Below are 15,342 nucleotides of genomic sequence, written 5' to 3' on the forward strand. Positions count from 1 at the left end.
ATTCTTATATACTGTATATATATATATACAGTATATATATTCTTTCATTTTCCATTATCACCTGTCCATGTTGACATCCATCTAACAGCTTTGACAAGCATATGAAAAGTGATTGCCATTTCTTTTACAGTTAGTCGTATTTAGGATTATTTTCTCCCCATCAGAACAGACCTGTGACCCATTTTTGGGTCATGACCCACCAGTTTAGAACTGAAAGTCTAGAGTCAGACCACCCATTAACTAAAAATGGCATTGTCCACTGAGCGAGTCCATGAAGCGATATAGAGAGAGAGAGAGAGAGGAGCACTTCTCCTTCTTCCTGTCATCTGTGTGCAGACTAAGCCACTGTCTTCCCTCTACCATTCCAGCAGCTGGGCCCAGAGAACAACAGAGAGTGCTCTGTTGTCCAGTAGAAAGCTGACATTGTTACGACCGGGACTTTATTGCAGGCACATGAGAGTGTTGAGACTTTAAAACACGCTCAAATGTCATGTGCACACCCAGTGACGAGGAAGAATAATTATGAAAAAAAGAGAGAGAGAGGGAGAAACGGAGAGCGAGAGAAAGACAACAACAATTCAGTGTGCATGAAAAACGGACTAAAGACAAAACGGCCCATTCATTGTATTCCGTCGGGAATGCTTGGACCCTCCTCCGCCCCATCCGAAACACAAAGCGGCCCTTTTTTTGTGCTGCGACGCGCAGGGCTGAATGCTTTGCTTTGCCACCCTAGCCCTAAGAAAACACGGGCCCCCTTTCTAAACTGCCGGCTGGCCGCACACAGTAGAGGCTATTAATGCCTTGCCTTCTTTCCCCCTGTGTGTGTGCCCACTGCGGAGGCTGAGGACCACGTTAAAAAGCCAATGCAAAGACAAAACAGTTTGCTCAACATTAACAGGGAAAACAGTGGGCCAGGCAGGAGGGGAGAGGAAACTAAGTCAACATCACACTGGAGGATGTGTTCTCCACCAACTGATATTTTTTCCCTCGCAGGGCTCGGGCACAATGAGAGCTAAGTATAGGTTCGTCGTGCATGGTCTTGGAGGGCTTGTGGCGCGGCGGCGAGTGACAGGTGCTTTCTGATGAGATTCAGGGGTCGGTTCTGGCTGGACAGCGCCCGCTTTATGTCACCCTCCACTGGGATTGGATTTAAGAGACCACTCTCATGGATCGTGATTATGATGATGCTCAGTTGAGATGCGTAAATGCACGGGCTTCCAAAATGCCTTCGGTTTGTGCACTTTGTATCATATATGCTTTGTCACTAATTTGCATGACCGTGTTTAAGGGATAGTTCACACAGAAACGAAAAGGATCTAATTATTAACTCATTTACCTTCATGTTATTCCAAATATGTATGACTTTCTGAAGTGGTTTAGTCCGTTCAATGAAAATCAGTGACTCAACAGTGACTTTCACTGTAGGTATTTTTAAAAACATCTTTTAATACTACAAAAGGAAGAAAGTCAAGCAGGTTTGGAACAACATGGTTTTTCAGCATGGGTGAACCATTTATTTAATTATGAAAAAGCATGATGTTACGCAGTCAAAAATCTGCCTGCTTTTGTCTAGTTTTTCTAAACAGTCACTTGGAATGATCGCACACGGAACCACACAAGTATGTCTTTGTGTTGTGATCTTTCACCATTTGCTCAATACATGGTCTATAGTTCGAACATATGCACAAAGGAAGAAAACTGCTGTCTCTTTTAGCTGGGATACCCTGTATCCTCACTCTTCCTGTCGGCATGATTTGATCACACACTGAAAAGCAATACTAAAGACTGGACATCGCCTTAACAGAAAAAAGCAGCAATCGGCTAGGCAATCACTGTTTATATTCTTAATATCCGAAATTGTTTGAACTGCCGATAAGCATTCTACCTTCGCCCATCCATTAGCTTAATACCGAAAGCATCATGGCCCGCTGGTGAGGATGTAACTATTAGGCCCGTTTTTATGCGTCATTAAGTTTTAAAACGGGCCTACAGAAGCTTTATTGTTCGAAGCGCACATGACTTTATTTAATGTCAGCGTTTCTCCTGCTTCGTGACAAGAAGTCACATTTCATAACTAATTAAATTGATCCCCCGCACCCCCTCCAACCAAGCACACTAAATGGAATTATTTGTATCCAAGTGTCAATATATTAAATCAAAGGGGGCTAATGAGTCGGGTCACCGCTTTCTTTTATCTCCGCTCTCGCATGTTGGGCTCTTCATCAGCTAACAGTCTCCGCTAAATGGAGGATGAGCGCGTTTCAGGCTCCGCCGCACTGGGCCCAAGCCAAGAGGATTTGATGAGACCGTTATGGCCCTCATACTGGTGGAAGTAGAAGCTAGCATACTCCACACCATAAAGAGAAGGGCATTAGCGCGCAGAAAGACACAGAGATGTAAACACACGCCCGCGCTCATTTCCTTCCTTATTACAATCCATTTGCCTGGCAGACAATGCTAATTGGCAACACATTCTTTTTTAGCATAGCTTGTTTTCAGCGCTGTCTCTGCATAAATGAGACTTTAGCATGAGAGATCACAAGGGTGCTGGGAGACAACCAAAACCATCTAACAAGAGGCAAATTAGGAGCATTATCTTTGTTCAATTAGACACCCCTATATTTATCTAAAAAAGGCAAGCTGAATTATTCACCATTATATGGCGCCTGGTGCATTTGAGGGAGCTTAATGAAATATTGGATTTAATTGTTGTTCATTGAATCAAAAAGGCAAACCAAATGGCTCTAGGCTAAAGACAAAGCTATGGTAATTAGCTTCATGTGCAGCGGCTAAATAATGGTGATTGTAATACGACTGAGAGGAGATGAAACCAGCATACAGTAACCGGATTACAATTCTCTTAACACGAATTCCGTCGAGCCGGAGGGAAATAGAAAATATGTTAACAGGCCAGAGCTATTTTAATATATGACCTTCTCCTTAAATATCTTAAGTAAACTACAAAAACAAAGCATTTATTTATAATGGATCCCTCAAGTTAATAAGCGAATCGGTTAGTTAAACTACAGAAAAAAAGAACTGAACATATCACGAAGAAGAAAAAACATAGAGACACGTTTTCTTCTCTCTGAAAAAGACATAACAAATGAGATCCTCAAAGTCTTGCGTGTTTAATTAGGAGGCTCTGTTCTGTCTGCGCAGACAGGGTTTCTTTTTGTTCAACTTCCCCTGTGAATTCTGTCACCGCTCTGCAAAATAGTGAGAGGACAGACCTGAACACCATTATGCAACTTCTCAGAACAGACTGCTATTATTCCTCCATCCCTGTTTGCGAGCTTTGAAATGCCAAAAGACGACGAGTACGGCTTTTCAACCTGTGCAGCTCCTCATGCAAACTGTCAAGCTTCTTGAGTGCGCGTCAAGTTTTATTATCAAATAATGTTATTACACAAGAATTCAGGATTATTTAAAACGAAACGAGTTTGTCCTGGGCAACAGAGTCGGATGTGCGTGTTTTGTGTTTGAGACCTGGCTCTGATTAACCCTTTAGCCTGGCCTCCTCTCCCGCTGATAAACACGGCTATAAGGGCAAACTCACAGTGGCCTGGGGAAATGTGCACATATGAGAGAGATCAGTCTCACACACACACAGACATTTGTCTATCAGTCCACAGGAACAAAGGAATATCCTGAAGGCCCACTCTTCCACCGACCTCTCAGACTGTTCTCAAACACACACAAACACACTGGCACATTGTGTCTATCATCTGCACAGGTCGTCTTTAGTCTGTCTGGCTTCACTATGCTGGTGGTTAGCCGTGTATAATTAAAAAGAATCTTTAATCTGCTGGCTGTATGCAGCTATTATCAGTTAACCCTTAGAGGCTCCCTGCTGCTCCCCCACACCATTTAAAACCACATGTGAGGGAACCTTTCCTGCTTTGAAGTGAATGTTGACAACAGCTTCTGCTTTAGCTGTAATAGTGCCACTCCTCTGCCACTGAGCTGGAATGCAGATCTTATAGCGCTGGAAAAAAAACAAGCTGAAAAATTTTAAATTAATCTATTATCTTCATTTAAACGTAGCCGCGGATAAATAAATGAATAATAATAAAAAAACAGAATCATTTCAGATGGCGTCCGTCAGTGTGCTGATAGTGAAGGGAATGTACAAAACCCAGCATAGTAGGAGTGAGTGATTATTGAGATAATAAACATGCCTGCTTGGAATCTGTGCTCATAAAACAAAAAACTCGAACACAAATATCTGAATACAAAAATTCCATCTCTCTTCCTTTCATTCTTTTTTTCTCATTATAACTGCATACTCAAAAAAGTTCCATTCCTTTTTGTGTGCTTTGAAATACCAAAGGACAAGAAGATTTAATTTGTTTTTCCTCATTATAATAGCAATTTGAAAAAGTTTGGAAAAATTAAATCATTAAAAATGTATAAGCAAAACTTCAGCTATTCAGGTATTTTTTTCACTATTATTTTCAATTTCTTTTATGTTAAAAATATATGCTGTACAATTAAAAGTAATCCGCCATTTAACTATAAATATATACATACTTTGTGCGCATATATATATATATAAAGTATACATTTTAATTATGTTTTTAAATCTATTTTAACTTCTTCCTTTACCAAATAAAAATGAATCAAATGCATTTGAAATGTCCATGATTCACCCCAGCCAGTTAGGGGAGAAATAAGAAAAGATGTCTAGGAATGAGAGAAGTGGATGAGAAGTGGCATTGGTGCTTGCTAGAAGAGGGTGAGAGATGGAGAGCAAGAGATCTGTGTGATCCAGCCGGTGCTGGCAGGAGAAAGAGGGGAGAGGGAGAGAGAGAGAGAGGGGGGGGGGACGGGTGGGAGGAAGAAAGGGGGAGGACAGCGGAAGACAGCCACGTGGAGGTTTCTCTCAGTAGAGTAGCAAGAGGAAGCGGAGCCCTGGGGTTAGATAAGTAGAACCAGGCCTGTACAATGACAGAGTGTTTGAACCGGCGGCCTGCTTTAAAACACAGGAAGCGACCGTCGGCACAACAATGGCCCTGAACGGACAAACAGCATCTCTGTCCGTTGACAAACAGAGCTCAGTGTGCCTATCGCTCTCTCTGTCTCTCGTAGCCATGCGGTGTGAGAAGGGGGGATGAGATTGGAGCTAATAAACTCTTGTTTGCTGTGATATGAGAGACAGTATATGAGCGTCATAATGGGATTCTCATAGAGAAAGAGTTGTTTAATCTCAACAGGAATTTTTCCTCAAACACGCAGCAGCCTCGCCTCTCCTCAGTATCTAAAGTTCACGCTGACCTTTGAGGGAATCATTCTTCTCTTGATGCTTGTGTGTGTGTGTGTGTGTGTGTGTGTGTATACAATAAGATGAGCCTGCCTCCACCTGTGTGTTCTCCTCCCTGCGTCACCTCAGCTCACATCGTACCAGCCCCAGCGTGCAGGAATGCCTGGATACAAGCCAAATCTGCACTAGAGATGCACGTCAACCCGGCCCAGATCATCCCTGGGTCCAGCCTGGGAATTTACAGCTGCTGTCGCAAAACATAGCCCAGAGAGAGACAATAGCACCTAATACATATGCACACATGTACAGGCCTTTTAAATCTCAACTGAGCACAGCAGCTGTAATCATACAGTAAGTATGAAGTGTAAGAGATGTATGAGCTCGGATGACAATGAACAGTCTCTCCTGACAACCTCTTGGACAAAAAAAGCCTTTTTGTGCTCTGACATCATTTGCACAGACATATTTTGTCATTATGGGGAGTTGAAATTGATTTCGAACAAATTATGTTTTGGTAAAATTGCTATAACTTATCAATTAATTATCAAATGTCAATTATCAAACATTATTATATGAATTATACACATACACAAAAATTATATTATATTAACCATGTATTATATACATACATTAACATTAGATAAGAATGCTATCTATTTTCTGTCAGTTTAATTAAATTTTTAAGAGAATTTCTAAGGGAATGACTTGAGATATTAAAGATCTCTGACATACTTTTTTTTTCTTTCCTACAGGAAGCCATCCACAATTACAGCTGATTGTAATGGCATGAGGGCGAATAAAACAGTGAGTGGAACTGTCAAGGAGACTGACTCTTTGTAAACAGGTCAGCGGAACCCGAATCACTTGACTTGATTAATACAGATTCTAAGAACAACCAACACAGGCTTTCCTTCCTGGTGGAGGCGGTGGCTTTTACATGGTCTTATTTGTGCGGCTTTACTTGTCTTACATAAGTAACACATTTTCTGTTTCAGATCAAGATTTACTCCGACATTTGTTTTTAATTGTTCCTAAGCCTCTCCTTCAATCTCTGATGGCGCTTTTAAGTTCGTGCTTGAGTCACATAACAGTAATCCGGTCCCTGGACAGAATTAGTTGCCATATGAAATTTCTCAACAAGAGGCTTTTGGCTAAACGAATAAATAAGAAGTAAAACCTTGAGCTTGAAGTTCTGATAAGCCTCTAATGCTATAATCTAAACATCTGCTATCTTAAAAACAAGTGACATTGTAATTCCCGAAAAGACAAAGACTCAATCTCTTCATCTCTTTGAGTTCTTTGTACAAAATGTGATGAAACTGAGAGAAGGGCAATTTAAAAGTGGTTTGATTTGGGCAATGCACGGTGCCAAACCCGAGAGAAAACCAGAACTGATTTTCCACGCCGACGCTGTATTGGGTTACAGGCCCAGTGGTTTTATTTGGACCCCATTCAGTCCCGTTTACAGAATCCAGTGATGTGATCAGTTACATCATCAATAAATGTCTAAAACGCCGCTTACCATGTGGGCCAAAACAGTAGCGCTTTGATGGGGAAGCTGGCTCTTTAAACCACGCACACGCTCTACGCTAACAGCGGGGAAACCCAATGCCTGCATGCTGTTTTACCACTCAACTTTTACGTCTTCTACATGAAGGCTGAGGAGCTTGTTTGGAGTACTAATTAACTCAAAGCTGTTGTATATTAAGAGCACTGGGCATTTTTTGTAGAGCTAGCTCTAATGAAAACAGAGTGCCAGGGAACTGCATTAGCAAGCCTCCTCCTCTCGCTTCCCATTGCATCCTACTCTTGTCTTCCGATTTCTTCTTCTTTACAACAAGCTGTGGAGACGGAAGTTAAATGGGTCACAAAAGGCAATGGTAATGATGTATACAGAAACAAAATCAGAGAAGATAAAAAGCATGATAAGATAGTATACATCCTAAGGCTGACTTTCTTAAGTGTCTCTGTTTTTTGCTCATGTTCTGGGTATAGACATCTGTGATTGCAGTGTAACAGCCATTATCTGCAGCAGATTGAGACTCTTTTGTTTTAATATTGGACTCCATAAACTACAGCCAAGATGTATTTCAAAAAGTCACATGATACTTCATTATAATATGCTGATTGGGTGTGCGAGAAATATATCTTAAGTTGTCCTGCGATTCTTTTTCAGGATTGACAAACTTTCCTCTTAATAAATTCTTAATTTGCTGCTTATTAATAGTTAGTAAGGTAGTTGTTAAATTTAAGTATTGTGTAGGATTAGGGATTCAGAATAAGGTCATGTAGAATAAGGCATTAATATGTGCTTAATTAGCACTAATACATTTTCTAGTAATATGCATGCTAACAACTAAAAGGTTTAACCGTTTGATCTACTTTATGCTCTCGTTTTAATTTAAAAAGTAGAATTTTTATTTATTTAGTTTTTTTTCATGGTAATGTATTTGCACAATACCATATGACATTCATGATGCTGGTGCTACATCCCAGCTTGTACTTAACAGAAAAATACTTATGTTAACACAGCAACTTCAGTTAGTTACTCCTCAGTGCACAGGAGGAAAGATAGTATAGCATAGCCCAGCTGTTTAGGATGAGCACTGTCGCTAGTTGAGAATATCCAATTCCAGCAGCCTCTGCTCCTAAATGTAATTAAACTGTACTCACAAACTCTGCCACTAGAACACACAGTAAGCATGTAGAGGCCTGTCTATTGGAAAGCGAAAAGTGGTACTTCTCACACACGCGGCGTGGTAGAGTGGTAGTAGCACAGTGGCTAGTTTTGCAGGCTCTTCAACAGCGTGCGCCTTTAACAGATTGGGCCTTTCTCTTGAGAAGTGCACTTGAAAGAGGTTTTACTGCCGAGCTATAAATCTGTCGTGCTTCGGGCTGTGTAAATAAGACAGTGGTTTGTTTTTACCTGACACATCTGAGCAGCGAAAGAAAGAAAGGCTGATGGTTAACCTCACAATGATAGGTAGAGCGCTCAGAAGAAAACCGGCCCGGATTCCTTTCTGAGGGCCTCAAGCTCAGGGGCTTTGAAGTGGAAGTCAACGCAGAGGAAGATATGAGACGTGAAATAGAGAGTGAAAAGTGAGAACTGAGAAGTAAAGAATGAAATGAGAGCGTCAAATGTGAGAGAAAACCAGAATGGTGTATTGGGTGTGAATCTGGGAAAGAAAAGAGGAGTGGGGATCTTTGTACCTGTCTCCAATGAATGTGCAAAAGCAAGCAAAAAAGAGAGTATCTCCAGGCACGGGCTGCTAATGTTGCCCTTGGCTTTTATGCGTGTATGGTGTGTGTAAAAGACCTTGACCACTGCCACTGACCAGCTTGTGTACGTCCACGTCTCCGACTGGGTGGTCCGCTAACCTTGCTTGATTGAGAACCACATACCACGCAAACCAACGGCTCACAAACACTCATTCTTTTCCTGCTCTTTCTTCACATATACGTCACATTTATTTACGGCGCTCTTGTAAGCATTCTCTTATTCTCCCTCCTTTCCATTTTTTCATTTCACGTAATTGCTTGATGGAGAGGGGAAAAAAGCGCAATCCACTTTGCGGCGAGAAAACGGATTTGGGTGACCACAGTGTGTACTTTGCAACTAATCCAATTCAATTATTTTTAAGCAAAGAGCAAACTTTCAATGAGCCTATTCTTGAAGCACACTTATAAAGAGAGACCTTCAAAAGATCCCTCAAACTGTCTTAACGCAAGCAGCAAATATTTGCAAAAGGCAAGGTTTGTGCAATTTACATGTCAACAAGATATGTTTACAGGCTCGTCGGCCGCAACGGAGTTAAGCAAATGAACGCAAAGTGATTTTTCCAATATTGGACAATGGGAAACGGGGCTAACAGTAGCGGCTGTTTTTCCAAAGCCGCTGCCACGTCACCGTGCTGGGACGGTGTAATTTCAGAGGCATTTATCGCCGGCTTTCATGTCTCAAACCCTTAGGGCACTTTTCCACAAAACATGCAAACAGGCACCACTTGGTGTCATTAAGCTTTCTCTCGTTTCTGTTTTTTCCCTTCCTTCATTAATTAGGGAGTGATAATTATTCTACCCATCTATAGCCCCTTCCCGAATTACCATTGGCCAATTATCCTGATTGGTGACAGTTGTAACATGATTGATGACAGCTGTAAAAACAAAATAATGTTTTTTTGACAGAACGAAGACGCGAAAGTCGAGCACTGACCTGGATCTGCTGCTGGAGGAGATTGATTTTGTGCTGTTGCTGCAGAAGTTGCTGCTGTTGTCTGGCAATCTGCGAAAGCACAAAGATTGGTTTAGTTGAACATCGTTAAAAACCTTCGAACACTAAAGGATGCACGTTATCATAGTCTATGAGAGAGCAACTGGATTTATTGTAGCATGTATTTATGCAGACAGATAATATATGCAATCAGAGCTTGTGGGTAACATCTCTCGTCCACCAATTGACCCTAATGACTGTAATCAGAGGACTGCTAATGTGTATTATACCCAGCTCCGGGCCTGGCCGGGACGATGCGCCACAGGGTGAAAGACTGGCATGTTTATGCAACCTAGGAGTGGTCGGGTCTGCCCAAGGGTGGGCTCTTGACGTTAAGCGCATTGCCTCCTCCCTCTCTCTCAATTTCTCCCAGCCCCTGCAGACTCCCCCGTTCCTCCTCCTCAGTTAGCCTGACAGCCTAGGTTTAAGTGTCATTTAATTTTCATTTTCAAATATAATTACAAAGTGTTCACTGTAAGATATCACCCGTCTGCAAATGTGTCAGGATTAATTTGTGCTGGCTTCTTCACTAGTGTCAACAGTTAATTACTGTGTCGTGTCTGGATGGCTAAATGACATCCTAACTTCAGACCCCCCCTTCCTCCTTCCCTCCCTCCCTCCCTCTCTCTCTTTCTCTCTCGCTCTTTTCTGTCCTCCTCTCCCTCCATTTTGTTTATCATTAATGGAAAGGGATGCGGTTTTGAACATTTGCAAAACCGTAAATAACAGTTTATTAAAATCAGCTGAGCATACAATGAATATACAATCCTCATAAAGTGGAATATTAATGCGGAGAGCCGGGTGACATTAATAGGTTGAATTAGAAAACGTGCATCCGTGTCAGGTAAATGCAGACCACATTAATATGCACCTATTCATCTGCATAATAAATTGACAGCAATTATATGGTTTCGCTATAAAAACAGTGAAGATGTAGATGAATCTTGTGCGACATTAACGGAGCTCATGAGCTGCTGATGCGTTCAGTACGCTTCATTTCCTTGATCTACACATGCTTTTCATGCAAAGTTTGATCTAATTGTGATCAATTTCCCTAACAATTTACATGCATCCATATTTCATCAGTTACATACAATAACGGTAATTCTGTGCTTTCCTCCTAACGACAGGGTTTGATTTATCAAGGAGTGAAACATCAAGCCATAAACTAAATTAAAATATTAAAACGCTAAATGGAAGAACTCATTACCTATTTAAAAGCAAATAAGAGCAATCTTGTTTTAAGTGCCTCCTCTGATAAACGAGGCAGTAAAATGAGAATATGTGATGCATCACTGATAATATCTTTATTAAACTGGCTTTAAACAAAACAACTGGATTTATAGGACATATATACTATGAAGCCAGTAAGAGATTAGCATTTGAATTAAATTGGCCATACTCCACAGGAAGTTGATTTGGAATGGCAAGGAATTTACTGAATTGTACTTCAAATAAACATTACAGGAAATAAAGTTCTTCTTCTTTATCCACAAAAGTTAATTTAAAGAAGTAGCTATAATGAAATAAGAATAATAACTGAATTAAAATTTCTTAAGGTGAAATTTCAAACAGTTTACTTTTGTAATGTTTAAAAGAAAAAAAATGTCTTTAAATTTTAATTCCAATGACTTTAACACTGATTTTATTTCTGCTTTATGACTTTGACTCTGAAAGGCGCTTCACCCTGGTTTGCACATTCTCACCTGCTCTTGCTGTTGGCGTGCCAGCTCCATTTGCTGACGTTGTTTCTCCATCTGTGAGGCAGCCAGTTTCTTCTGCTCATCATGGGCGGCCAGGAGCTGCTCTCGCAGGCTGATGAGTTGTGTGATCATGGTGGAGAGCTGTCGCTCCTTCTCCGCAAGACTTTCTGGAGTACCTGCAACAGAACACATGCAGTCAAACACAAGGAAACAAATAGTAAAAAAGAAAAAAAAAGATCTTCTCTCCATGACCCTGTACACTCTCCCAGCAGTGAGAAGAAAAAGTTTACATCTCATGTTTCATCAGCCAGATGTCCCTCACCTCTTAAATATAATCTCTATATGAAGGCAAAGGTCAGTTTTCCTAGAGACAGAACAGCAAACAAAGCAAGTGGTGGAAAACAGAGCCTTGTTAATTGATCCGCGCTTCAGAGATATAAAAAGCCCACAATCGAGAAGCTCCAGGGATCAGCAAGTATTTTTGGTTTTGTTTTTTTCTTGAGAGGGCAAGAGAGAGCCAGCAAATGCTGAGCATCGAATCCGTCTCAGTCCAGAATTCCTGAAGACCACAGGAGGCGGTTGGGGAAGAGAAACTCTAGCTTCTTCAAAGCCGAGAATGGTATCATCCAAGCAGCCTCGGTCTGATAACAGAACGACTTCATTAAAAGTGCGAAGGTCGCGAGTCCCGCTCTCTCTTTCCACTTCTTGTGATCGCGGCTTCTTGAAGAGATGGTGTGGAATAGAATTGTTCCTATTAAATAAGAGGAGCTGTCACAAGACGAGTGAAGGTGGCAGATTAGTGACAGACAATACAGGGCAAGTGTGTGCGACAGTTGCACGACTGGAGGCGCTGCCGTGTAATGACTGCTCTCAATTCTCATTACAGGAGGAGCAGGCACAAACACCTCGAAGCCGACGTGCCTCTAGCAAACAGGGTCACCGTCACCTCTGTATCCTCTCATTATCTCTCTCACACGCATCAAACAGCGTAATCACACCAGACAATGTGCGTGCCTTCTGCACGTCCTCCCATGAGTCCGTGCTGTACCTTTAGCTAATCAATGCTAAGTGATCCTGCCTCCGGACAGTAACCTGCTGCTTCATGAGAACAGTGCGATCGGCTTGGCTAGCGGCCAGCTCAGTGTTAAATTCTTTCCTGGGTGTCTTCCTGTGTTCCCCTGGCCACATCTGTCTTGAGTTTCTCTGAAGGGGCTCCCTGGGGCCTGCTCTAGTTCAACTATTTTAATTTGACTAAACACCTGATTTATTTTATCTCTCCGATGAGGAAGGCCATTTGTCTTAATAGGGCCTGTCAACCTCCAGCCCCCATTCAGAGCAATTTACTGGCCGGGCTTGCGCGGTGCCGATGAAGGAGAGAGGCTGCAATTCTCCATTTACCCTCTCTCTCAAAAAAGGCACCTAAAAGCGCCTATTCACTGCTACTGCATGTGGTTTCCTCGGGCCTGAATTGACTTTTTATTCAGCAGACTACACTTGTTGTGAATGGCTTATCTGTAAAATTGATACATTTGCAACCGATTTTATTAACCTTTGGCTTGTGCCATGAAGGGCCGTATTTAGCGGCCGCCGCTGTCGGGACTGACATCTGCCCTCGTGGAACGCTCAAAAAAAAAAAAAAGAAAGAGGGAGAGAGAGCCAGTAGGGGATGGGGGCAGCAGAGCATCTCTCGGTGGAACTCTTCCCTGAGTCAGAAGGGCTGTTGGATGTCATATAGCATACTTTGCTCCTCCTCCCAAAGGAGAATCTCAGGGGCCTCTGGGGGAGGACAGGACTTATATCCTACTTAGGGGCAAACATCTGGACTCAATTCTGCCCACTCAGGAGCTCTCCGGACAACCCTCTAACTCGATCACACATTTCAATCATACCATCCGCTGTACAACAGTTCGGAGTACACTCCTATTAGGTTACATACCGTAATTATAATGTTTTTGTATTTTTGTGTGTAGAACTATGGTATATATGTTGCACATAAAGTGGTAACACACACGTTACAGTAGTCAAGTTTTACCGAGGGGCCACAAGCTGCGGAGGTCCCAGCACAGGTTCTTGTGTGTGCGGGAGTGCTGGTCTGCACAAACACCAACAGCATACTAACAGAGGCTCCATTGTTTAGTCTCCGGCTCGATTGTCCAGAGTTCACCCCAACTACCCCACCCCGCTACCAAAATGTCTTCCCGCTTCTCTCTCACTTTTGCTTTTTCCCTCCTCAGATTTCTGGCCTTGTTCTGGTCCTGTTTCAATTGTTTTCTAACTATAACAGTAACTTCTCAGTGCATTATGGAAAGTTTCATGTTTTAGAAATAAGTGCATTCGAATACCAATATATATGCACATTTTCCATTTAAGCATATATATTTTAACTATTGGTCTACTAGCATAGTAAACAGTATATAATATGTATAAAGCATATAGTATATGTATGTAAATATGTACATATTAAATAATACACAAATAAATCAGATAATTATTAAATTAAATAACAAAAAAGTATTAAAATTACTCATATGCATTAAATGTAAAAATATATATATATAATATAAATATGCAATTATTTATAAAAGTTGTAGGAATTAACAGTGTATTTTGGTAGCCCTGTTTTGGTATAAAGAATCCTGTTCTTCCTGTGTTGAATTATAGATCCCTTTTAAAAGCAGATAAAACTTTTATTGGCAGGGGAGCATGGGGGAGCTCGGCCTCTATCTGTCTGCAGAGTGCTGACAAAGAGAGCAGTGGTGCATATTGCATTGCTCTTAACAGCAGTGAGTCTGGCTGCTCTTGTAAAGGTGTCTCATTGCATTGTAATTCTGACTTGACACGGTCTGGCCAGGAGATGTTAAATAATGAGAGCAGGTTAGGTTTGTCTAATTCATCAACGAGGACATAAGATTCCACTCAGGACCTTTGGCTGAGGAGGAAACAGAAAGAATGAGGGAGAATATGCAAGAGAGAGACGGCGTCGACAGAACATTCACCTTCCTCTCCCTTCACTGTCACAAACCAGATTGGATGACATTTCCCACAATGCCCAACTCGAATACCGGAGAGAAACAACTGCGACTGCAATGAATGAGCGAGAGAGGGAGCTGTCAAAGAGAGGGGCCACCAGATAAAAGACACTTTGTAGGGGTGCGATTTGTTCTGTCCAACAGCCATTCTGCCACCCCAGGCCAACCCAACCCCCCTTCACCGCTAATCAAGCAGTCCCTAATTTGAGTTCCAAGTCCAGCACCAAGGGAAGAGAGGGCAGCTTGTTACTTTGAAGAGTCCCAAGTGAATAAGAGAGATAAAAGATCCAGGCACACACTAGGAAGAAAGAGGAAAGGGGGCGAAAGAGGGAAAGACTCTCTATTCTCTTCTCTTCCTTTGGTTAGGACAGCTGAACCATTATGACTAAATTTGAATGACTTTTTTCCCTCCCTGATGTCCGAATACTGGAATTTCTTTGTTTCTCCATCAGTTAGCTTTTGTGGATGCTCCCATATGCTGCGAGCCCATCCTAAGTAAATTAAGAGGGCTCTAAAAGCAGCGTTTGTACCCAGGCTGTGTCCGGACGCAGACTCCGCATAGCTGGCGTGCCTGACCTGGTTGGCGGCTCAGAGGCTGTGAAAAGCTATATTCCCTCATCTCACCCTAAAAGGGAATAATAATAATAAAAAAAATTTCACTAATGACTTTCAGCCTAGCAATACAGAAACACAAGGACTAGCACGTATGGTCCCCCTTTTGAATTTCCAAAGGTTCTTTTATGTGAAGAATCTGCGGCTATTGTCAACACCGAATAAAAGAGTTCATGTCAAATAAAAGGGAATTAAACAACTATTTGATTGTGTCTTGTCAGTGACCTCAAAGTATGCATGGTTAAATCGCTATTAGAACCTTGTTGCATCTAAAGACAAGACCCAAGGGTGAAGATCAAACTAAATCAAAGATTAAAGACTTAGAACACACACACAGGCACACACAAAATCTTTTGCTCAACTGAAATTTATATGAACCTACACATGCAAATAAATCTACAAACAACTGTATAAAACTACAAACAATTAAACAGCAACTAGTACAACTATATATATATATATATA

General features: G+C 41.6%; 1 protein-coding gene across 1 annotated transcript in view; it reads right to left on the reverse strand.

The window, feature by feature from the left end:
- Positions 1-15,342, reverse strand: part of LOC122348778 (transcription factor SOX-5-like) — a 72,455-nt gene that overhangs the window by 28,924 nt on the left and 28,189 nt on the right. The window contains exons 5-6 of the mRNA XM_043244636.1: positions 11,240-11,412; positions 5,992-5,994 (exon numbers count right to left, since the gene is read on the reverse strand). Coding sequence (XP_043100571.1) covers positions 5,992-5,994; positions 11,240-11,412 — 176 coding nt within the window. The remainder of the gene's footprint in view (positions 1-5,991; positions 5,995-11,239; positions 11,413-15,342) is intronic.

Source organism: Puntigrus tetrazona, chromosome 7, assembly GCF_018831695.1.
Source record: "Puntigrus tetrazona isolate hp1 chromosome 7, ASM1883169v1, whole genome shotgun sequence".
NCBI lineage: Eukaryota > Metazoa > Chordata > Actinopteri > Cypriniformes > Cyprinidae > Puntigrus > Puntigrus tetrazona.